Source organism: Trachinotus anak, unplaced genomic scaffold, assembly GCF_046630095.1.
Source record: "Trachinotus anak isolate AG129_WGS33_773 ecotype Australia unplaced genomic scaffold, CSIRO_AGI_Tana_v1 ptg000021l, whole genome shotgun sequence".
Lineage (NCBI taxonomy): Eukaryota > Metazoa > Chordata > Actinopteri > Carangiformes > Carangidae > Trachinotus > Trachinotus anak.
This window is the reverse complement of record NW_027273872.1, coordinates 1797082-1820081: the sequence shown is the minus strand read 5'-3', so window position 1 is coordinate 1820081 and position 23000 is coordinate 1797082. Positions and strand designations below refer to the sequence as shown.

The 23000-nt window shown below is 40.7% G+C and overlaps 2 protein-coding genes across 3 annotated transcripts in view; both read left to right on the top strand.

Moving 5' to 3' along the window:
• Positions 1–1716: 1716 nt before the first annotated feature.
• On the top strand, positions 1717–14633 carry LOC139606013 (uncharacterized). Of its 2 annotated transcripts, none has more exons than XM_071457961.1 (16): positions 1717–2040; positions 2505–2610; positions 3832–4045; positions 4374–4516; positions 5558–5732; positions 5876–5931; positions 6833–7023; positions 7112–7231; positions 7370–7495; positions 9082–9180; positions 9273–9428; positions 11689–12334; positions 13481–13544; positions 13635–13813; positions 13901–13989; positions 14083–14633. In XM_071457961.1, the coding sequence occupies exons 1-16, from the start codon at positions 1852–1854 to the stop codon at positions 14176–14178; spliced, it is 2649 nt and encodes an 882-aa protein (XP_071314062.1). In that variant the 5' UTR covers positions 1717–1851; the 3' UTR covers positions 14179–14633. The 2 variants fall into 2 exon arrangements, with proteins under 2 accessions (XP_071314062.1, XP_071314063.1); XM_071457962.1 differs by having other exon boundaries at positions 7370–7468; positions 14083–14333.
• Positions 14634–17092: 2459 nt separating this feature from the next.
• The window catches only part of mrpl11 (mitochondrial ribosomal protein L11), a 38994-nt gene continuing 33086 nt past the window's right edge, over positions 17093–23000 (top strand). Inside the window, exon 1 of the mRNA XM_071457867.1 lies at positions 17093–17250. The gene's annotated coding sequence lies outside the window, so the exon portion shown is untranslated. The remainder of the gene's footprint in view (positions 17251–23000) is intronic.

Genomic DNA, 23000 nt, shown 5'->3' with positions numbered 1-23000 from the left:
CATCCTGTGGCCACGCTCTGAAGGCACTTGACAGTCAGTGTGAGTCTCCACATGCAGGTCCAGGATCACTGAAGCTCCCCTTCACGCTGGGTCACTAAAAGCCTCCTGTCAGACAGGCTGTTGCGTAACTTCAGCTGTTGGACTGAATCACGTCATGGCTCCAGCGGGTCATGACCCCAGTGCTTTGGGAAAAAACACATGGTGAGGTTCTCTATTATCTATTAATCTATATACTTTAATAAATACTTAAAATGTTCTTATCTATCTATCTATCTATCTATCTATCTATCTATCTATCTATCTATCTATCTATCTATCTATCATATGTTATAAACCATAATATACAGCTTTATATACAGCTAAATGTTAAATAGGGAATGTGAAGTAAAATGTTACCAATAAATAGATTATTCAGTTTAAAGGCGATAGAATTTTTTCAGGCAATAACATCAAGTCTTCTAGGAAAGGTTTGTAAAACACTGCTCTGAGAATCAGCTGATTGTATCATTGCTGTAATATAGAGTTAGGATCTTTTGATATCTGCATAAGGAGAATTTTCCCACTGAAGCTTGTCTCTAGTTTAAAGTCTGTCTCCTCAGGCATGAATATCATATCCAATAATTCTTGACCTTTTTTTAAATTTATTTTGCAGCTTGTTTACTGAATTCTTAATGTGGGAATTCATCATTTTCTCTTTTCCAGATGCACATTTTTTGACAAATGTCTGCGATGGCCTTTTCTTATGTTGAATTCACACCCACCTGTAAATAATCATATCTTCCTCCTGTGATTTGATTGATAGTGTAAGATCCATTTTATTCTGATCACACCCTATCACCACATCACTTGCAAAAATTCAAAGCTGTTCAGTCTCCAGTTGTTTTGTGTTTAGCTGAAGAGCAGTGTCAGCGCCACCCTGTGGCAACTGCCTTCCTTCACTTATTTCAAAACTTGACAGTGGCTGATAAGATTTAGAGCCAATGCACTTTTTCCAGAATGGCTTCAGCAACTGGTCACATACTGCTGCATTTTCATCACTATTACATCATCATCAGAGCTGTATAATGTAGACAGTAGAAAACAGTCTGGTACCAAAATGATTCTCATTAACACTGATTCATTATAATAGACTGGGGTACATTTATTTGATTGTTTATTTGTTATTTGATTTTAATTATATGTCTATTGGGTAAATGTGATGATGGTTATAGTGACTGACAATAAAATATAAGCAAACCAGGAGAGAAATAATAATAATAATAATAATAATAATGAGCAACTGTGGAGGGAAATGTACTTTCTATTTCACTCTGTTTATTTAATACCTACAGCAAACAGATTTTACACAAGAAAAGGTTATAAAATATAACACACTGTGATAAGGTGATAAACCATAACACACTGCTAAAGATTAACCCAGTGATCCTCCCTTTTTGCCTCTTGACCACATATAAAAGTGCAGGTACCAGGTGAAGGCCACTCGCTTCCAGATGTGTAAGCATTATTTACCAAACTGAGATATTTCCCCAATATACTTTATTTCAATAGAACTGTAAAGTCATGACAGACAGACAGACAGACAGACAGACAGACAGACTCCTTGCTGTCAGGTAAACCTGTGACCTACAGGTGGCGTCCTGTTATAATCAGCAGCAGACACGCAGCACCGCCCGCAGCCAATCACAGCTGCGCTTTCACCAGTTTAATGAACTTGGCTGTTTCTCTGGGAGCAGCTTCTCCTTCCTCCCCCCGGCAAAGATGTGGCTGAACAAACTAACTCAGGTCCTGTGCAACACAAGCCGCCTGCGAGTACGAGACAGAAGCGAAGGGAGGGAGCAGTGAGGAAGGAAGATGTCTCCATGGCGCCTGTCCATCGCCATAACGCTCGGCCTGCTGTGGTATTTCTCCGACTCCGGCCGCACACTCACTCAGTACTTCCTCTGCTTCCTTTTCTGCTTTTCAACTCAACTGTCGTTCGGGAGCAGTGGCCGAGAGAGCAGCACTCAGACCGAGGAAGAGCCCAAAGAACATCCTCTCCAGGTAAAGAGTAGCGATGAGCTGCATTGTTGCTTTGCACATTGTGTTTTATTCCAGGAAAGAGTTGATTTATGAGCAGAAAAACTGAGTCATGCTTTCAATCAAATATGTCAATAGTTAAAGGTTTGAGCTTAAGATGCATTTGTACATCATATACCACTTTAAACACTCTTTCTCCTTTACATATGTAAATTGGTGAGATAAGTCTGGAGTATAAGGTCTTAAATCATTATCAGAGTGCAGTAATTAACTTTCCCGTGTTTACAGGCCCAGCCACACTTACACTTGAGTTAAAACCAGACAAATATTGAAGCATTATCACTCATAGCCTGAGGGGCATTTTTTTTCCTTCTGCGCAGACCTGGAAAAACTTGTTTTCACTCATCACATGGTCCAGTGTGACCTGAAGATCCGCGCTAATCTGTGTTACATATTTCACTGTAACAGCCCCTGTGGTTGTTTTCTAGGAAGCTGGTGAGGAGGACCTGCTGGGTGGCTTGGATGGAGGAGGCGGCGAGCATGCTGAGCCAGTGGAGTCTCAGTATCCACAGGTGAAGAGGTCTCTGCAGCAAGGTGAGGCATGTTCCTGCATGGAAAACACTGTGTTTTTAAGTGGCGTCAACAAGTTTGTCATTGCAGGTTAGAAACACTTTGCACAAGAGTGAAGTGACCGTTAAACACCGCAGCTCTGCTCTTGACTTCAGGCTTTCCTGTCTGCACGTTTTAGCTCTGTTTGGACTCAACACAGTTGAAAAGGGCAGTTTTGCAGAGACACAGCAGCTGGAGATCATGTTACAGGAGGCGAGGAGGGGCTTAGACGAAAGAAAGAAAAGATGAAAAGCACGGCATCAGTAGACAGCTGGTTTGAGGCTGCGATGTGTTAACAGGAAATAAGATATCTGGTTTTCACGCAGCATTATCAGTTGTGTTTACTTTGTGCCTTTTTCTGTGTAGTGATAATTAACTGGGTTTGATGTCACGCCTCTGAAGGAGCTCAGTGTCTTTGAGAATAACAGTGAGTGTGAACATGTATTTCATGCTGTCTCCAGAAAAAACAGGTGAACTGAGAAAGGTCGAACAAGGGTTTTGTAATTATTTGGTGGTTAATTTATTCAGTCTTAAATACAGGAGTCTGATTTAAATGTATGAGCTATTAACCTTCTGGAGTCCAGGTTGATTCTGGTTCGTTTTTGTCTTTGTTTAACACCTTTAAACTGCCCCTTCTTTATCTGTACAGTGTCATTTTCAGCATAAACTCAGCTATAAAGTGATTTTATTACAGCTTGTGTTTTGCTTTTTCATTGAAAGTCAATGCACGACTGAAATATATCTTTCAAAAAATGTTTTATCTACGCATCAGTGCTTTCAGCTGGTTTTCTCAGCTTGTCTGTGCGTGGTATATAAACACACTTATGCTGCTGTAAATAAAAGATGCTCTGTGTGTTCACTGAGACTCCCCAGAGGGATTTATGTGCATCTCACCAAGAGCTTCTCATGTTCAGAGGAAAATCCTGTCATGGATATTTAAACGAATAATTTTCTTTTTTTAGGCATTTGTGCCTTTATTTTGACGGTTATAGTAGCTAGCCACAGGAAAGGCAGTGAGGCCTCAGTCTTGATAAATGGTGCATGTTTAACCAGGTGAGCGTCCTGTGCACACCTCCACAGGATCTCATGACCTGATGACATCTGTAAAAGTAGAAAAGGAGCTTGAAGTCCCTCAGTTTGGTTTTCAGGAGGGGATCAAGGTGACTTGGTGTTAATGTGAACTTCCTTTGTGACTGCTCCCCTCAGTGTTTGAGTGCGCCTATGCTCAGCTGGTCCTGTCTTGGTACGACGTTCCTGAGCCACGCGAGCACCAGCCTCTGCACCGGGCGCTCAGCAGGGAATTTGACTTTGTAATCGACCGCATCATCGAGAGAGCCAGAGACTTTGATGTTTGCCAGGCAGTCGTGGGCTCCATTCGGATCTTGACTCAGCACTTGCACCACGCGAAGCAGTCGGACAGGTGAGACTTGACACCTGCTTTGTTTGAAAACCACTGCCAGTGCTGCTTCAGTTACTCTTTGCACTCAGTAATGTGTCTGAACTCTATAAAAGCCTCAATGTTTTTTATCACCTATGAATAATTTACCACACTTTGACTGGATCACACCTGCGGGGACATCCTAATGGGTTTTCTTATGACAAATCGTGTTTCTGGGATACTTTAGATTTCAGATTTACATCTAGTGATTATCAGTTGTGTGGTGATAAACATCTATGACCTCTTTTAGTGCTTATTAATGGTTGGATTCACTTCTCTTCTTTTACCTCTGCTGTGTTTTCTGTCTCAGAGAGCTCCTGTTCCGCTCCAGAGCAGAGGAGATTGCAGTTCTCAGAGAGTTTTCCGACACTCTTGTACGTAACCTTTTTCCCGAATCTCTCTGGGGCCAAGAAGTCAACCGCTGTGCCTTAAATGAGATTGTCGCCTTAAAGGGTAAGGAAGCATTAAATTATCTCTCTGTAGGAATGCAGTCTTACATAAGGGCTAAGCCTCCCATGATGACTTTTACAAGTGTGAATTGTATGTAATCCCTTATTGTCTGTGGTATTGTAGAGCTTAGGACGTGAATGTTAGGTTGCATAAAAGGAAGGCTGCTTCACCAGTGACTTGCCAGTTCCCTCATAGGGTTTAGTCATTTTTCTTAGTAACAGATAAAATGTTTTATCTTGTGGGAGTCATGCTGTGCAGGAAGTTTAAGCAGTTGTACATGTAGCTCAGTTACCATAACTGATTTCTACAGCTATAGTTAATAACTGCTTTTCAGTTTGGTGTCTGGAAACAGCTCATTACTGTGTTTTGTTCAGAGATACATGGCTGTGAGTGTTGGCAGTAATTTGGAATAGTTGTCAATGTTACGCAGGCTTCATGATTATAGTAAAAACTTAGCCTAACATTATGATTTCTCACACCAGTTACAGTCATGAATCTTAATGATTTTAGGCAAACGTTATGACATCAGTTAAGATTCGTACCTCCCCTTTATAATTACACAGTTTGATAACAAAAGAAGGACTAATACACCAAATTTAAAGTACTATTTTGAAAGCTTTGGGAATACTTACTCACCTTCATCATCATCATGTAAATTCCTGGAGTCTTGTTGTCACTGTGAGGTTGACTCACAGGCACAAGTCACTTCTCTCAGCCAAAAATAATTCACCACATTAACCCATAAAACGTGTTAATCAGTGAGCTCCTGAGGTGGATCTTGCTTCCTTTGCACAAGGCTACTTGGTTCTAGCCTTTATGCTAAGCTAAGCTAAACTAGCTGCTGCTAATTCATGGAAATAAAGCAAATAAGCATATGTTGGAAGATGTTGAACTACTCCTTTTAAAACCTGTAGTCGTAGAAGCTGTTATTTCAGACTGCGCAGATGAATGAAGAGGATTCAAAAACACGACTCATTCCAATTGGTGCGTTTATGTCATGACAAACAGAGTTTATGGGATTGGTGTGTTGGCTGTTTTCCTCAGGGTTGGGCCTGTTAGTGACATGGCTGTCGGACCCCGACAACCTGAACCAGCTGGTGCTGAGCCAGCTCGACAGCACGACCCCCAAAGGCTCCGTGGAGGAGCTGTGTGGGTCAGACCCGGACCGAACCTCTCTGGCTTCACAGGAGGGCAAATACGAGGGCAAAGGCAGTGAAGTGTGAGTGGCTGTCACCTTCCACACACAGCTGGAATGACTGAGTCATATTGCGCCTCAAAGCACCGAGCGTATCAGCTGCCTTCTGTGTCAGAGATTGCAACTAACAGTTTTTTTTTTTTTGTGGCTGGTTTTTGGATTTCTAGGAGCTTGGAGGGAGCGGGGATTTCAACCAGCTCCAGAACCAAGGACAAAAGGAAAGGTGTGTTTTTGTGACTGAGCTTATTTATTTCAAAGCTCTGTGATACCTGTAGGTACCGTACGTATAATTGTTCACCTGGTTTTTAGTTATTTCTGAGTGAGAAAACCTTTCAGATGAGGATAATGTGGACTTGAAAAAGGCAGATGGAGAAGTTAGTGGGTGTTTGCAGAACAGATGACTGTGCTTGCACGACGTCATGTTCAACAGTTTGATGAATAGCCCTGTGTTGTCAGCTACGTGACATTATAATTTTCTTTACAGCCTGCCTTCCAATGCATAATTAGTCCCCTGTTTCTTTTGTTTGTTGGTGCGAACTGTTCATTACACAAACGGCAAAGATGAATGCTAAATAATTTCTGCGCCGTCTTCACAAAACTCCTGTCTCTTTGTATTGAAAACAATCCAAAACAGTGATGATGACCGAATAAGAATGATTACGCCGTGATAATGAACAGTCTGATATGATAAATATGCATATTTTCTGCAAAGGTCTCCTCATAAATTCTGAAAAAGAGCCAGTGTTTGTCCTAATCTGTGAGAATCATTTAACTCTGATGGGAAGTTTATTGATTGTTTGGCCATCACATTCGATCACTAATCATGTTTACAGTGCTTACATGCCTAATGAAGTGTGAATTATATCCTGTGAATAGTTTTATTGCATATTTTCCCACCACAGTGATGCTCCTCAGTTGTTACACTTCCCACAGTAGGAAGGTCTGTGCAAATTTCCAGTGTTGATTAGATCAAGATCAGTGTCAAGGTAAAATGAATTATTATTCTCTCCATGTACAGTCCTCAGTACACAGGGGAAAGAAGTTCAGTACAATAAAGAAATTGATGAGATAACAAGCTGTCAAACTGTCTGTGACTTTCCCAATTTTGCATTTTTAATATTCAGGCAACAAGTTAAAGGAAGGATGGTCAAAACTTGTGGACAAGATGAAGTCCAAGAAAGCCAAGAAGAAGAAGATGAAAATGATGGAGCAGGAGCTGATGGTGAGGGCCATGGCGATCCATGACAGCGCGTCCAACGAGGACGATGTCAGCAGCAGGGAGGGCTCCATTCACAGCCAGCAGGACTCTGACAGGGTGAGGCCTCTGCACACAACAATATATTAAACTGAAGATGACAATTTGTGAAACATGACAGATTCATTGTTGCTTTTTTGGCCATTAGGAGGACAGTGATCTCAGTGATCTGGAGAGCTACTTGACAAGCGTACAAGAGGACATGATGGAATTCAAGCTGTCTTATGAGATGTGGCGCGTTGGCCGCTGGGCTGTCAGCATCCCTCATGTGAGTTATAAATATCAGTGACAGTGTGGAATGTCCTGGAGGCTTGTTATCTGTCTTCTGAGGCTCTGTAAAAGCTTGTCCTTGGATGGTATGTTAATGTCTGAGCTGGAGCTTGAGCAGGAGTTAACTGTGTCGCAGGCCGACTGGGAGGATGAGGAGCTAATCTTCACCGTCCATCTGGAGGAGAATGACAGTCCAGAGAACCTGCAGTGGGACATCAAGAAGACCTACATGGAGGTGATATATTTTCGCAACAGATGGCAGGTAACAGGCAGATGGAAAATCTGTTTTTTTTTTCTGCTTTTATGAGATCTAATTACCTGCGATATGCACTCACCTGCCAGTTTATTAGGTACACCTACCTCAAACTAATGCAGTCTGTTGCAGCAGCCCTGTAATAATAAACATTTCTGTCTCTGGGGGTAAGCTAAACGACAAGCCACCTCTGTGTATAATGGAAAACAGCACAAACTGCAGCCTGCAAAATTATCATAGAGTTGAATCAACACTTCTCCAAAACACTCTCAACCGAACATTATGAAAGGAGGATTTATTGCAGGACTGTTGGACGACATTAGCTTTAGATAGTTGTACTTAATGATAAACTGGCTACTGGATGTAATGTCTGCAAACTCGAAATAAATCACACCGAGTTGAAAACCAGATCATGTGCTCTGGACAAACTTTATATTTATTTAAGTGTTTTCTCAGAGTGGAAAAGCAATCCCATGCTTAATTAGGCTCGCTTGTCTTTGGCTTCGCATTGGCTGCTTTTTACCAAACTGAGCTGTGCAGGTGAGACGAGGGCTGCTGCTCATGTTGGAAGCTAGAAAACCAAATCATCACGACACACACGGGAGATGATGCTTGATATCATTCTAACTGTTATCATAGTTCCTAACCTGTGAAGGGAGTAATCAGCCTCCCTGCACTGTTTGAGCTTCTGTCTGCCTGGAAAACAGTTATTTTTGTCAGGATTTCAATGTGGGAGGGTGGGAAGAGTGTCAGAGTGTGGGAGGGTGGGAGTGGGTGATGAGAAGTCAGGGTGTGTCCTCACATTTTTAAAGCCGATCTTAAACCGATGCTCAGATGTTCATATGAACATTGAAGCAGTCACTTTAATCATGTTTCCCCTCCACACTGGCCGGAGAGGGATTCTCTCCTAATTCAATTCCAGAAAAGATACCAATTGATTTTTGGAAGTTAGAGGTCTGAAGCCTCATTATCTCCAGCTCAACTTGAAAAAGTATTTTTACACGGAACATGAAATGAACAATTTCGACTTAAAATGCAAAATTTATCCTTGAATGTCTGAGGAGTTGAGGTGGGGCCGGTGTGATATCAGGACAATGAGGTGGGACTTCCACACTTCTACCTTCCACACTCTTCCCACTCATGTTTGCTACAAAGCTGTTCAGCAGGTTTTCTACTGAATGAGGTTATTGTATAACTGTCAACATATATGGATGTGTACGCTCTACTGTATGGAGGACATCTAGTCATATTTCCTGGAAAGAAATGATCTCCAGAGCTAAAGATCTGACTCTAGAATCCACTAGAATATTGAGCATCATGATACATGATTTATTTTGTCTAAACTGCAAATTTCACCCAGAATTAAAGTGTTGAGTGAAAAACTCGAGCAGCTGCTGAAAATGACAAGTTCACTTTGATTTGCCATCATCACAGAGTCCAGTGATGTGAATTGCTATTGGATAATTTAACAGATGATTTTCTGCAGACAGATGGGTTTCTTCTTCAGAGGAGCAAGTTGTGTTTACTCCTGTTCAGCCTGAGCCGGAGGGAAACACTGTTGTGAAAATGAAATGTGAGTCTGGAATATTTTTCAGGACTCAACCAGTCTGCCCACAATCCTGGTGCTGGAGGAGTCAGAGGTCAACGATGAGGTTAAAGAAGAACTAAGAGTATCTGTGGAGCACTTTCTGCAGGTGAAAGAACAAGGGGAAAAAAAACATGGATTTGTTGATAGATAACCACTTGTATTCTTAATGGCTCAACATTCTGTCATTTTCTTTCCCAGGAATTAGTGTCTGATAATCTGATCGGCCACACTCAGCCGGTTTTTCAGTTCCTCTGCCCGCTCGACAAACTGCTGAGTGAGGAGGAACATTATGGAGGCGTGTGGGGCCTCCTCAGCGGCTTGGCCTACTTCCTGACTCCCAGAGAGGAAGAGGAGGTAAAGTTTCGTGTTTCTGCTTTTCTTCATGTTGACATTTTAAAAGGATCACTCTGGTTTATTTAGACCTTGGACTTTCTGGACGTCGGCTATTGTTCCAACCATTAATAATAAGAACGTATTTACTTGCTGAAATCTGTGAATGTAGGAACATAGCTGCAGAAACAGAAGCAGTCAGAGGATCAGGAAGCTTCTAAACAAACCTGTGGGTTTGACTTATTTGGAAGTGAAAACAAAAGAGACTGTTATTAAAGACAAGTGTCCTGGTTCAGCTTCAGCCTGCCAGATTTTGCTGGCTAAACTATTTCCTTGTTTGCAACCTGTCTGATATTTCTCTGCGTTTCTCGCCTCATTGAACGTCAGTTGTTGCAGAATCACCATGTTCCTAGATCTCAGCAATTACTCTGTGAATACAGTGTTGTTAGAAATAAAGGCCAAAGCTTTAGAAAAGTCTCTTTGTACTAAACTGGGATTATCTGTTACAGTCAGGAGACTCCTGTCAAGGTTTTAACCATTTATTCCTAAAATATACTTTTCAGTTTGGAGTGTTCCTCTGCTGATGTGACGTCTGGAACAAATCTGAGCAAGTTTGACACAGGTTAAACAACTTTCAATAAACATTTGAATTCACGTGTTGCTAGATGCTCATGCAGGAGGAAGCCGGGGGGTGGAGGGAGTCAGATTTCTAAAAAAAAAAAAAAAAAAAAAAAGGCAGGTAACGGTGTGGCAGCGAGGACGCAGAGCTCGGCGCTGTTGTATTGAAACCGACTGAGCACCATGGACCAGCTGCTGTGAATGACGGGTGGGGGACATGTGTGATTAGAGATTATATTAAACGTGACTAGAGCTGCAACGATTAGTTGATCGACAGAAAGTTCATCCACATCTACTGGGATAATTGATTATTTGTTTAGGTCAACTTACATTTGACAGTTGTAGCTTCTCCAATTGAAGAGTTGACACCTTTATTGGTATTATGTCATGTTGAACTGAATGCGTTTGAGTTTTATCAAAAATATTGATATTGTCTGTTTTAAAGAGGATATAAGAAATTAACATATTCATTATATTGAATATGTCTCTCCAATTGGTCGACAGTGACAGCGACCACGTTATTTCACTTTAGCACATTTCAAATTTCATGAAGCAAAGCTCCCAAAGCTCAGCCATTTGGCAAAAATAACCCTCTGTGTCTCAGAACTTAAGTTTCCTAAGTTAAGTTAGCACCAGAGGCGGTCTCGACACCTGACACCTGACAGGCTCATGTTCCTGTCACAAGCCCTGCAGAGACCGGAGCGACACACACGTCTTCACTTACACTGCACACTGTTTCTGTTGAACTTATTCTTATTCATGTACAGAAAGTACTTTTTATTTAAGTACAGAGTTTTTATGTTGGAAGCAACTGACTTTTTATACTTTACAGCAAGTTGTATGCTGTGTGTGCAGTTGTCTTATGATTAATTGTAGAGGTAATATTTTAAAAAAGATCATAGATATTTACAAGTTGGATACACAACATTCTGGCGACCTGTCCAGTGTCTGCTGGGATTGGCTGTTTAGGTCGTTACAAATAAATACTGATACTTAAACATTAAACTAATAAAGTTTTAATTATAAGATAATAATAATAAGATAATAGTCATGAGGCCCAGCCCTGAGACCTAAATGTGGCTATAACACGGCCTCCATGTCTGCCTGAGTCACTGCATTCAGCTATTAGAGGTGGAAACGGAGACAGTTTATCATGATTCTGAATTAAAGGGACTCTGCAGTGATTTATGACACTTCCAATGAATTGGGGAGCTTGGTTCAAACTGATGCAAGTCGACATTGAGATGTCATTACTTTTAACCCCTAATATGAGTCAAGCTCCTAAATCACTGGATCATTTACCACTTTGCTATGATATTATTTTTTATTAGACTCTCACTCCATGATAAATGTCCACATCTTCTAAACTCCACACCCCCTGGTTACAGCAGGCTTTCTCTTATAAATGTGAAGTTTTATACTGAAACTGAAATAATTCTGACAGCTGTAAGATTAATAAAAAACCCACAGAGCCACAGGAGACAATATAAAAGTATAAACTTTATAATACAACCCATAGTGAGTCAGCTGAACTGTGGACTGCTTCTTTTTAAAAATGTGATCATAAACTGATGTATGGATTTGTTTGGTTGCTGGTGTCTGCACCATAAAGGCCAGAGCCACAGGGTCAGCTGTCACCTCCTTCATTATTTGTTTTTCTCTGCAGAGCTCGAGCCCTCAGACAGAAGCCTCCAAAGAAATCATAACACCATCTCCACAGCCAGAATCCACAGCTCAGCAGTCAGAAAACTCTGGCGCCTCCACTCAGAACAGCTCTGGTGTTCCTTGGTGCTCCACTCTCCCAACTATTGTTATCTCCCAGTGTGATCCCCCTTCAGAAACGCCGGAGGAAGCAGGAACAGGAAAGGAAACACAGTCTGCTGATATCTCAGACTGTTCAAGTGCTGGAAGCTGTTCCCAAGACAAAACAGAGGACTCTGATAATCCTTTAACCTCTCACTTTAAAACCATCATCAGAGGACTGACCCGCTCCAAGTCACAAGAGTCTCTGGCCTCAACAAAATCCAACAGTGACGGAGACCCGCCTGATTCAGACTCCACGCCACACTGCAGACAGAACGGGAGCTCACAGGGGGAGAGCGCAGAAAGCCCGTCATGGCTTAATTTCAGTGCAAGGTCGAATAAAAAGGAGAAAATATGTTTCAAGATGTCAGGTGGAGCGAACAAGACTAAAGGGAAGGATCAGGGCACTTTGCCAAGAGGGGAGGACTCCCAGGGCCAGAAGAGCCAAGTCAACTGGGAGCAGCTGGAGGCGACCAAAGCCATATTTGATCTGCTCAAAGAGATTTCTGGTTGGTTCAATTTTCTTTAAATCAAATGTTCACAGCAAAGAGCTTCAGGATTTTTTAAATTCTGTTGTCAATTTATTAGAAATCATGTGTACTTCACTGTGCTTGGATTGATTAATGCATTTAGACAGCTGGTTATTTCAGTTCTTCACAGCACCATAAGCAAATTAACATGAAGAGACTTGATATTAGCCTGAGAAAGCTAATCCTTTACAATGAACATTGATTCGTCTTTATTAATCATGTGGTATTTTAAGTATTAACGTATGGCTTGTCTTGATAAGTCCCTTTGGTGATGCATTCATGTGCTTGTGAGGAACTCAGATAATCCAGGACTGACAGCTGGCAGCCAGACAACATTATATTCACAACTGTTGTCAACAAAGAAAATGAGATGATAGACAACGAGCAAACTTTGATTTGATGAAAAAGGAAAATGTTTATTTGATCAATTGATGCACTGAAAGTTTTGTCTGTGTAGATTCAAAATCCTGGGTTGTCAAAGAAACTTCATGAGAAACATTAATCAAAAAATCTTTGAATTTCATTATCATGTAACGATAACACAGCCCTGACGAGGAAAGATAAGTCATCACTGTGATAAATGATCAACCTCGGGCAGGCTTCATGAAAATTAATTTATACCTGAAAACAGTCATTTGCTCAAAGGTAGGAAAACACTAAACAGCTGCAGTAGGATTCAGTTCATTGGACGTCATGCTAAACTTGCATCAATCAGTATTTTTGATACAGAATTTAAATGAAAGGACACTATAATTTTAAAGGATCTCTTATTGTGCAAAATTACAAAGAATTAACAAGTAAAGTTAATTTTATTTATGTAACTCAAACTTACAAATCATTTGTCCCTGAGGGCCTCACAGTCTGTACAACACCCTCTGTCCATTTGGAAAAAGGAAAACTCTGTAACACAGCTCAGCAGCTACAGTGTTAAAGCCTCTGTTGGCCTCAGTGTTGGTCCTTAGCTCTCACATTTAAATGTCAGCTGCTATCATGAACCTCAATAAGCTGCAAACTGCAGACAGATACATTAGGAAAGTGGCTGGTGAACATACAACAAATGTGAAAGAATACATGCACCGTTTGTGACAAATAAGCTAAGCTAAGCTAATACTTGTGTCTCTACAGGAAACTCCATCCTCATAAACATATTTGATGCCATTCTGAAACCTGTTATGCCAATCTTGAAAAAGTAAGTTCACAGCTGACGCCTCTTCACAGTTCATATGTTTGTTTCTATCTTTGAGAACGACTTGTGATCGTGAGTTCACTTCCTCCTCAGGAAAGTGAACTCCTTCTTAAACAAGATGAACCCAACGGAGGTGCAGATGGCTGCGTACATCGACACGCTGCGAGACAAACAGTGGCCGGAGTTTCAGCCGACAGCACCTCGTCCTCCTCGCACAGACGAGGAGAAAAACGAGACCAGGGAGCGAGCACATAACCTCATCAACGCCAGATGTAGGGCGACGCCTTTCTGCAGGAAATGTCCGGTCGTTTCAGACGCTGATTATTCATCTAAAACGTGTTTTTATTTCCTCTCCGTAGATTCAAACTATCTTGTCTTGAAGAAGACGGATGTGGAGTCTGTCTTTAATCTTTTTCAGGACAGTGAAGAAAACAAAACGCTGGTCTATGTGAGTGTCCCGACATTTGCACCAGTTTCATTTTATTTAATATAGTAAACTCATCTTGTTCTGACTTTGTTCCCATTTTTTTTTTTTCAACAGATGCTTCTGTCGTTCCTATTAAAGGAATTCTTTCCCAGTGAGAATTCCCTAAATGTGAGTGCTGCCTTTCTAAAAGTGACCAATTCTACCAACTGACCTGTGAATCTTTGATAGCTTTTTTTTAATGGTACTTTTTTGACATTTTAAAATATGAAATTATTTATTAAACATTTTAAAATGCCTTAAAATTTTTGAGACCACTTTGGTGTCAGTGTCAAACACCCTTTGTCTGCATTTTTACCTCAAACATATCAAACATAATGTGAATTTTTCCTTTGGTTTTTTATTTTGTGAAGTTTATTTGTTTTGTACATGTTCACTTGTAAATGTGATGAATCCCAGCTTTGCATATTGAACTTTTTATTGTTCAGCTCAGAGGAGAAAGTAAAGTATGTTTCATATTTGCAGTTTGAATTTCACCCCTCACGTTTTAATGTAACAGAATTAGAACATTTCTGAAATATTTTGTCACTTTGAGCACTTTTCTATGGTGATAGTGTTTGTATTCTGGTTGTTTGACCAAAGTTTTATTAAACTACAATATCTCTCAATTACCAATCACATGAATCTGTCAAAACATGGATTGTGCCACTATCAAAGGAAAGCTGAAATAATGTTCATGTAAATAACTTGAATTAATTCCAAATTAAAATATTTTAATAAATGGCTTTTTTCAGTTATGTGTTTGGCTTTGTGAATTTTTAATTGAGTTTAGATTCTCAACAAGACTCAGTGCAAATATAAGATGTAAATTAGTTGCTGATGCCAGCATCTTATCTGCTCCTCAGCAGTATTTGTTTCAGATGAGTTAAACAAGTTAATCCACCTGGGGAAATCGTGTAAGAGAAGTGTGAGGTGTATTAAAAGTAATGAAAATACAGACTAAAATGTCTCAGTAATATTCACCTTCATGAAATGATGTTTCAGATTCAAGACAGAGCAACGTGACGTGCTGTTCAGCCAAAGTCAACAGCTCTGTTCACGTTTCTATAACCCCTAATGGAAATGCTTTCATGCTTGTGCTATTTCATTATGGAAGTGTAACAGAATTAATCACTGGGTTATTTTGGTCCAGGTCACAGGAGGGAGATTATCTGGCAGTGCAACAACATGAATTAATTTTTTTTTATTCACTGAAGTTTCTATTGCCAGGTAACAGCATCACACTGAACCAAACAGAGTAAGTTACAGAACAAAACTGGTCGATCTTATTTGATCCTGTTATCAGTGATAATAGGATAGTGATTACAAATCAGAGAAAAAGATTAGATATCAAAAGCAGCAGTTAGACCAAAGGTAATGTAAAACATGTCTGAGTATGTTAAGGAGAAAACTGGATTGGAAAAATAAAGCTACCAAATGAGTCCTTAAGGCAGGAAGCAGCACCAGTGGGAAAATAAACATTAGGCCCCTACAGGAAAAAACACTAATCCAGAAAAATAAAAATACATGCACTCCACAGAAGAATGTAGAGAAAAGGAAAAAACAATCTGCTCAACACTCAATCAGCTAATAGTTACTTACAATGTCCTATGTGCAACACATTAGGCTCAGACAGTGGCTAACGGCTAATTAGCAGTAGACTGATCATAGAAAAACTCATCAACAATTAAAAACAAAGGAAAAACACAGGGCAGCTGTAATAAAAGGGCACCTACAGATAAAGCTCCGACAAGAGCTTTTGGAGAGTCAATAAAAGCTTGTCCACATTTACTTGGTCACAGATGTGAGTGCGGTGGATGTAACAGTGTCAGTACAACAGTAAATGCTGTGGAGCCCTCACAGTGGTCGCTATAGCAACAGGTTTTTCAACTAAAACCAACTGCTGCAGTGCAATAATTTCCCCAACCAAAGATCTATGTTTTAAATTCTAGTGGAGATCCCACAGTCTGTAAAGATATCAAATATGTAAGGCTGAAAATGTCTGTAAAGTGATGAACAAGACATGTAGAATATAAACATCTGATGGAGAAGTTCTGCCATGAAAAAAACATGAAGTCTGGGGTTTGAATATGTCACTCAGTTTAAGAATCATATAAAGGTAATGACGAGCTGGAACCAGCTGATAAAAAATGTTAAAAATGTCATAGTGTCCTTAAAGTGTTGAGAGGACAGGAAAATGGAAATAATGGGAAAAGAAACTATAGGCAACTCCATCTGCTGATAAGGGTGGTGTAAGATCACTGGTATGTGTCTGAGTTAAAATAAACTATCAAAAGAAAAGAAATGTAAATGCATTTTAAAGAGTAGAAAATAAACAATACAACAAATGAACATGAACTGGTCTTCAGTCTCAATTAAAATTTAGTACATCCAGGCTCAATTGATTTACACAGTTTTTACACATTCCAGGAATCGTTTGCAGAGATTCAATTAATACATTTAGAGACAACATTCATTATGAAAGGTATTAAATGTGTTTGTGGTAAAATGATGTGATACCAATAAAAATTGCAGAACAGCTACTGGGTGGGGTTTCGTCAGCGGAGGAAGTACTCAGATCTTTAAAAATCAGCGGAAATACTCTGTTACAAGTAAAAATCCTGCATTCAACATTTTCAGTTAAGTGAAAGTACAAGCATCACAATTTATTTAAAGTACCAAAAGTAAAAATGCTCATCATTCATAATGGCCCATTTCAGAATAATGTATTATATTACTAGATTATAATGAATGATGCCTCACTTTTTGGTTGAACCTGGAAACAGCGAGGCTAATTTTAATTACATCATATACTGCTGGATATCTGTGAATCTATAAAGTCTTTATCTGTCATAAAACTAAATAAATTAATTAGTTGATTTTATTTATTTTTCAATAATCTGGATCTACAAAGTCATTGAAATGTTAAATAAATGTAAGAGAGTAAAAAGTAGGCTATGATATCTCAGGAGTGGAGTTGGAGTATAAAGTAGCATAAAATATACAGAATATTATATAAATATTATATAATATGAATAAATGTACTTTCCAGCAGTGGGAAGTTAAATAAAGACTGGATGAAACCAGCGGAGTCCCTGAGGGTTGCCCCCTGCAGCCGCTCCTCCGGGCCGGCAGGGGGCGCGTCAGTGACCCTCGGCCGCGAACAGGCGGCTGCGCTCGGCTGTCCAACATGGCTGCGCCCTGAAGGAAGCTGCGAACGGCGTGAGGCTACGGGACGAGCGACAGGTACGGTAACGGAGTGGGTTTCTCTGTGGGTTTACACGGTTTCTGGGGCCTGTTGTGAGGTGTGTTTGTGAAGGGACGTGTCCGTGGGTCGCTCCCGCTCCGTGGGTCGTGTTTCTGCCGTGGACCTCAGAGTCTGTTCGGACTCAACCTGGGACAAAGTCAAAGCTCCACTGATGCTCCACCTTATCGCAGGAGACCGAGTCTGTTCCTCAGCCTCTCTGTGCGGGGGTTCAGGGGGGTTCAGGGAGGGTGGGGGCTGTAATAACATCGCAGCTTTGGAGAAATGTTATTTACAATCAAACAGAACTGTGTTCACTTCCTCACATCTTCTCTTTCTTTCTCTCCACTTTCCCACTTCATTCTCAAACTCTCGTCCCGCCCCTCAGTGCGTCCTCAGACACTTTATTCCCACCTGTCTCAGGTGGAACTCACCTTTTAGCTGAGTCGCCATGATTGGCTCAGGAGCATCATGTGACCGGTGCTGCGCCTCAACATTTATTCATCCTTAATAATTCATAGGCTCTGTGTCCGGGTCCGGGCCGCGCTCCGCCTATTGGTGACCTCTGCACCACTTGAACATAATGAGAATAATTTTATACCATTATCAAGAACATGAAGGTCATGTTTCTATTATTTAGTTTGAAAATATAAGTTAAAGACCCTGAAAAACAAGTGATCAGCTGCATGAGCACAAGTTTTAGTTACAGACACTGTTGTGTTTTTTCACTAATGAGAGATTTCTGTGTTTGTGTTGTCTGAGCTTTGTTGTGTTTGTGTTGTCTGAACACGCATTGAGTGAAAATCTGGTGACACTTGTGGAGGGTTGCAACTAAACATCATTTTATCATCCCATTGATTATTTGTCTGGAAAAATGCTGATCACTAAAGCACAAGTAGACGTAGTAAAATGTCTTAATTTGTCTGATATTTAGTTTAATATCAGATGAAGAAAACCAGTAAATATTCACCTGTAAGAAGGTACCAGCAGTGACTTGGCATTTTTGATTTAAAAATGACTTCATCAGTTATCAAAACGATTTGCTGATTCACCTTATGAAGATCGACTCATTTTTCATATAATCTTTATTAAATTTGGGCATTAATATTTAATATCATGAAGAAGTCTGTTCTTCTTATACTGTGCTTGTGTTTTTCCTCCTCACCTGAGGCTTGATGGTCCCTCAGAGCTTTTCCTAATCGCTTCTTGATCGTTGCCAAATAAGTCGGACTCTCAGACGTTTTTCTCAGCAGACATTTTAACTTGTCATAGCAGGAAACGCGCAGCTGGAACTAATTACATTAACTATGGCTTTGTTCAAGCAGTTGTTACGGTTAAATGCAGCAGTGAATGATGTTATTAGTTACACCAGCGTAGAGCTGAAACTAATACTTCCTTGATTAATTGTCTTGACTCTAAAATTACCAAATATTGTAAAAAATGCCTGTTATGATTTCCCACAGTCCAAGTGACACCTTTAAATGTCAAACCCAAAAATATTCAGTTTACAACGTGAAACAGAGAAAAACAGAAAATCTCCACATTGGAGAAGCTGGAACCAGCAGATTCTGGGCAGAAATGTCTGAACAAATACTGACATGATGATTTGATTTCAGTGGCTGGATAATTTTCTGGGGGTCGATTAATTGATTAATCAACTAATAATGTCAATTATGTCCTAACTGGACAATTTACACCTAATTAAAGAATGAGGAGATGCTCATCAGAGGAACTACAGTATGTTAGCATGAAACATGGCCACTGAAATGTCTCGATTCTCGTTGGCTGGTTGATAAAGACAGCAACAGTGAGGCTTCACAGAAGAGCTCGGGTCGGGGCCGTAGGGCGTCACGCGAGTCTGGACATCCACATCAACTGGAGGAGGACAGAGAACTTTTAAAAAATGCTGCTTGGTGTTGGTTGGTTCGTTGACCCATGAAAAGCTCATTAAGACCTTTAAAAATCACCCATTTAAAAAGGCCTTCAGCGTAGTTTTTTGCTGTCACATGGTGTTGCACGTCTCTCGTTGTGATAGCGTTTTTTTTCACAGTTTCATTTGAATAATTATATTCTTAATAATAATCAAGAGGAAAAGATTGACTAAATGTCAGAAAAATAAACAGAATTTTGTGAAGCCAAGTTCTGTTGGGTTTTTTTGTCTTTTCCGTCTGGGGTAATCGCTCCGAGGCCGGGAGCCACAGGTCTCGGCTCAGGGTGTCTGATGATACCAATCACTGATCCAAACTCATCCGGATCATTTTTTATGAGGCTATAGGGAAAGCTGGATGGTGAAAACTGCATCGATGGCCATCTTTGATTGATGATCACGGGATCCAAGTTTCATGGAGAAACTGTATTTCATGTTAGGTCATGTGGACTGGTCAGGTGTGGACGAGATCTGTGCCTCCTCGGTCTGTGACCACAGATTTCCAGCTCACAGTGTAATAAAAGAGCTGAGTCATTTCCTAACTGCACATCCTTTTCTGCAGGATGGAGATGTGATTTGTGGATTTCTTGCAGCTGGAGTGACTCAGTTTCCATCCCTGTTAATTCTGGTGTCCATCTCCAAGTTCACTCACCCTCATCCACGCTGCTATAAATTAATGATACTTTTCCAATACTCTGAATATGGGGGCTGGCTGCAGCAGGAGGGGAGCAGATGGCTCCAAAGTTCAGTGTTTACTGTCACGTTTGGCTGCCGTCACACTTGGCTTGCTGTTTCTGAGCTGTAATTCTGAGACTGAATTTTGTAATGTCAGAGCCTTGTGCATCCACATGTCTCCTCGAGATGACTGTGATGCTTCTTCTGTGTGTGTAATCTTCATCTGTGACTGCACTGCTCTTTCACCCCCTCCTCTCACTGCCTGTTCATGCATTGTGGCTGAATATCAGCTACAACATTAAGATGTTTGATGATGTTACGACCTATAAAAATGTTTTTTTTTCACCGTTTTGTTCATCCAGGTCGCAGAAATCACAAATCTAGGTTTAAAACTTAACATCCTGTTGTGAATCAGAGGATAAAAGTCACAGTCGAGCTTCTAATGAAACTGTATCCTGCTCCGTGACACACCAGTCGGGGGGTTTTTGATGTGCTTTGTGCTCTGATGCTAGAAATAAAAATGACAGCTACGTAGCCACATCATATAAAACACACTGCCTTCCTGCAAAATACATCAGAAAATGATCTGAACTTACTGCTGTTTCCCCTTTTTCTATATTTCTCATTTACCTTCTCTGCTGGCGATGCCTCATTGTTGCTGTTTGTTGCTTTCTTAGATTTATTCAAAGCATTGTAACACATTCTGTCCTGCCGTTCAGACGTGATGGGCAGAGGGAAATGTAATTCAGGCGAGCCAGTAAAGAAAACGGCCTCCCTGGGATTTGATCACAGGCGAGCAGAGATAATACATGCAGGGGGTTTAGAGTGGGAGTCATCACTATTCAAGTACAAGGTCCTGCTTTGAACACAAGCTGCAGTGATGGGCATGTGCTGCTTCAGTAGTCAACTTTTTGCATGCAGTAAAACAGTGCAGAGGACGGCCGCTGCTCTTATTAACTGTCTTAGTTTCTGTGAGATTTCAGAACCTGGCTGCAGAGATTTTCTTCCATTCGGCCGCAGCAGAGTTAGTGAGGTCGGGCAGCGATGTTTGGTAATAAGTCCTGACTCTCAGTTTGCACTTGAGTTCATAACAAAAGTGGTGGGAGGGGGCTGAGGTCAGGACTCTGTGCAGGAGAACCAAACAGTGGGAAGCACACTACATGAAAATATCATTGAATGCTGTTGCATTTATATTTCCCTTAACTGGAAATAAGACGCTTAAACAAACCTTGAAAAACACCCACACACTAAAACTCACAAGTATATGGACAGAAGTGTATGAAGTGTTTTAGACACCAAGTGTTTGGTCTGTGAAGACTGAAAACATGTGATGGTCTGGTTTATGGATGTAAAACATGCTGAGAATAGATGTTTACTTTAGTATTCAATCGTTAATTATTTTGATAATTGATTATTTGTTCAAACATTCGATGGTTCCAGCTCAGTCAGTGTGTGGATTTGCTGCTGCTTCTCATCTCACATTGTATTCATTTAAATATCTTTGGGTTTTGGACTGGTGACATCACTGTGGGCTGTGGGAAATGGTCACAGACATGTTTCAATGAAGTTATTAATCCAAAAAAGTAATTGAGAGATGAATCATTGGAAGGTGTCATGAAAAATGGGCCTCAGAGATGGGGAGACGCGATGTAGTTAAAGTATGAGAATAGTGGTGCAGATTTTCAGATGGTCGCCGCTGGAAACTATTGTTGGTTGGACACAGACCAGCTGTCAGAAAGGTTTGTGTGTTTCGACCAAACATTTCTGATAAAGCACACTGAGAGTTTAAGGATTTTCTGTGAAAGTTACAAATCCAAAGCAGGCGGAGCAGCCGCAGACCAAAAGTACACAAGCAGCGGGACGGAGGTGTGTCTACCTGTTTTTGGTCATTTAGTCTGTTTTATAGTGAAGACTAAAGTTCGACCAGTATATCACTTATTTAACCAGAGGATCATTGTCTTTTTTAGCAACAGTAGTTTTAATGAGGCTCTCTCACTTTACAAACTGAAGATCCAGAAATCGCACCAGAGATGCTCCAGTGACGAGCCCACTCCTCAGTCCTACATGATAAATATCAGACGTGTGTTTTGCTGTATTTGTCGGCCATTAAATAACCAGAACTGCAGCACAGAAATTCCACAGATACGTTTGATGGATGTTTTCTTTATGAACAGTTGTATTGTTTCTCCACCACAGAGCAGTGACAACTTTATATTTTACTGTAAAATGTCCAAATCATCAGATCCTTCATTAGAATATTTCTTCATGATACATGTAAAGTGTGAGCTTGGCTACTTCAGGCAGCAGTATCAGGCAGGTAGAGGTTAATTGAGTGTTCAGTACGTGAAGGTGTTGTGTGATCGTTTTTTTAAACTGCAAAACATGTTGAACACCAGAAACATCCACCCTCCGGTTTCGATGAATATTTTGGCCCAGATCGAACGTCTGTCTGCACAGTGAGAATATCTGCTAAATGTAAGATGAATTTAAATTGGTAACAGCTTCATGTGAAAACCTCTCACTGCTCTCTGCTCGTTTTGTAGCTTTAAACAGATGAGATCTGGTTTTGCATCAAACCATTTGGTGTAAAATGAATTTGTCCCTGAAAGCGATGATGAGCTGTTTATTTCTGAAATGCAAAGATTAGCTGGGAGCTCGGAGAGATGGAGCCTGGAGGTTCACATCTGGGTTGAGCCTGGATCAACCAGGTCATGCTGGTTCTCTCTCTCCGTCTTGTGGGATCATTCAGACTCTTCTTGAGTTCTACGTTTTATTTGACTGGCCTTTAGCACTTGGCATCCAGCAATCAATAGCTCCAGGGCCAGAGTTTGACGGGATGAATACTAATGCAGTGGAACAGCATCGGTGTATAACTGACTCTCTGTAACTTTATATCTGACGTTATCTCTTAATCTTATCGAGAGCGACTCTCGTGTGGCTCGGTGAATGATCACAGCCCGGTGCAGTTGTTCGGTGTGGTCACTGCATTAGGCTCATCGATTACAGTTAATCTGCGGCTCCTAATTCATAACATGGTGCCATGTAAACAAATACTTCATCCCAGAGTTCCCTGCTGCGAGCGAAGGTCCTTCCTGTCCAGTTCATTGTGCTGCTAACAGAGATTTAGTCCTATTATGTATTCAAGGACAC

Excerpts from the sequence above, each read along its gene's own strand:
- LOC139606013 (XM_071457961.1), top strand. The coding sequence starts at position 1,852 with ATGTCTCCATGGCGCCTGTCCATCGCCATAACGCTCGGCCTGCTGTGG. Across the intron at positions 2,041-2,504 it reads CCAAAGAACATCCTCTCCAG|GAAGCTGGTGAGGAGGACCT; the intron begins GTAAAGAGTAGC and ends GTTGTTTTCTAG. Across the intron at positions 13,814-13,900 it reads TAACCTCATCAACGCCAGAT|ATTCAAACTATCTTGTCTTG; the intron begins GTAGGGCGACGC and ends TCCTCTCCGTAG.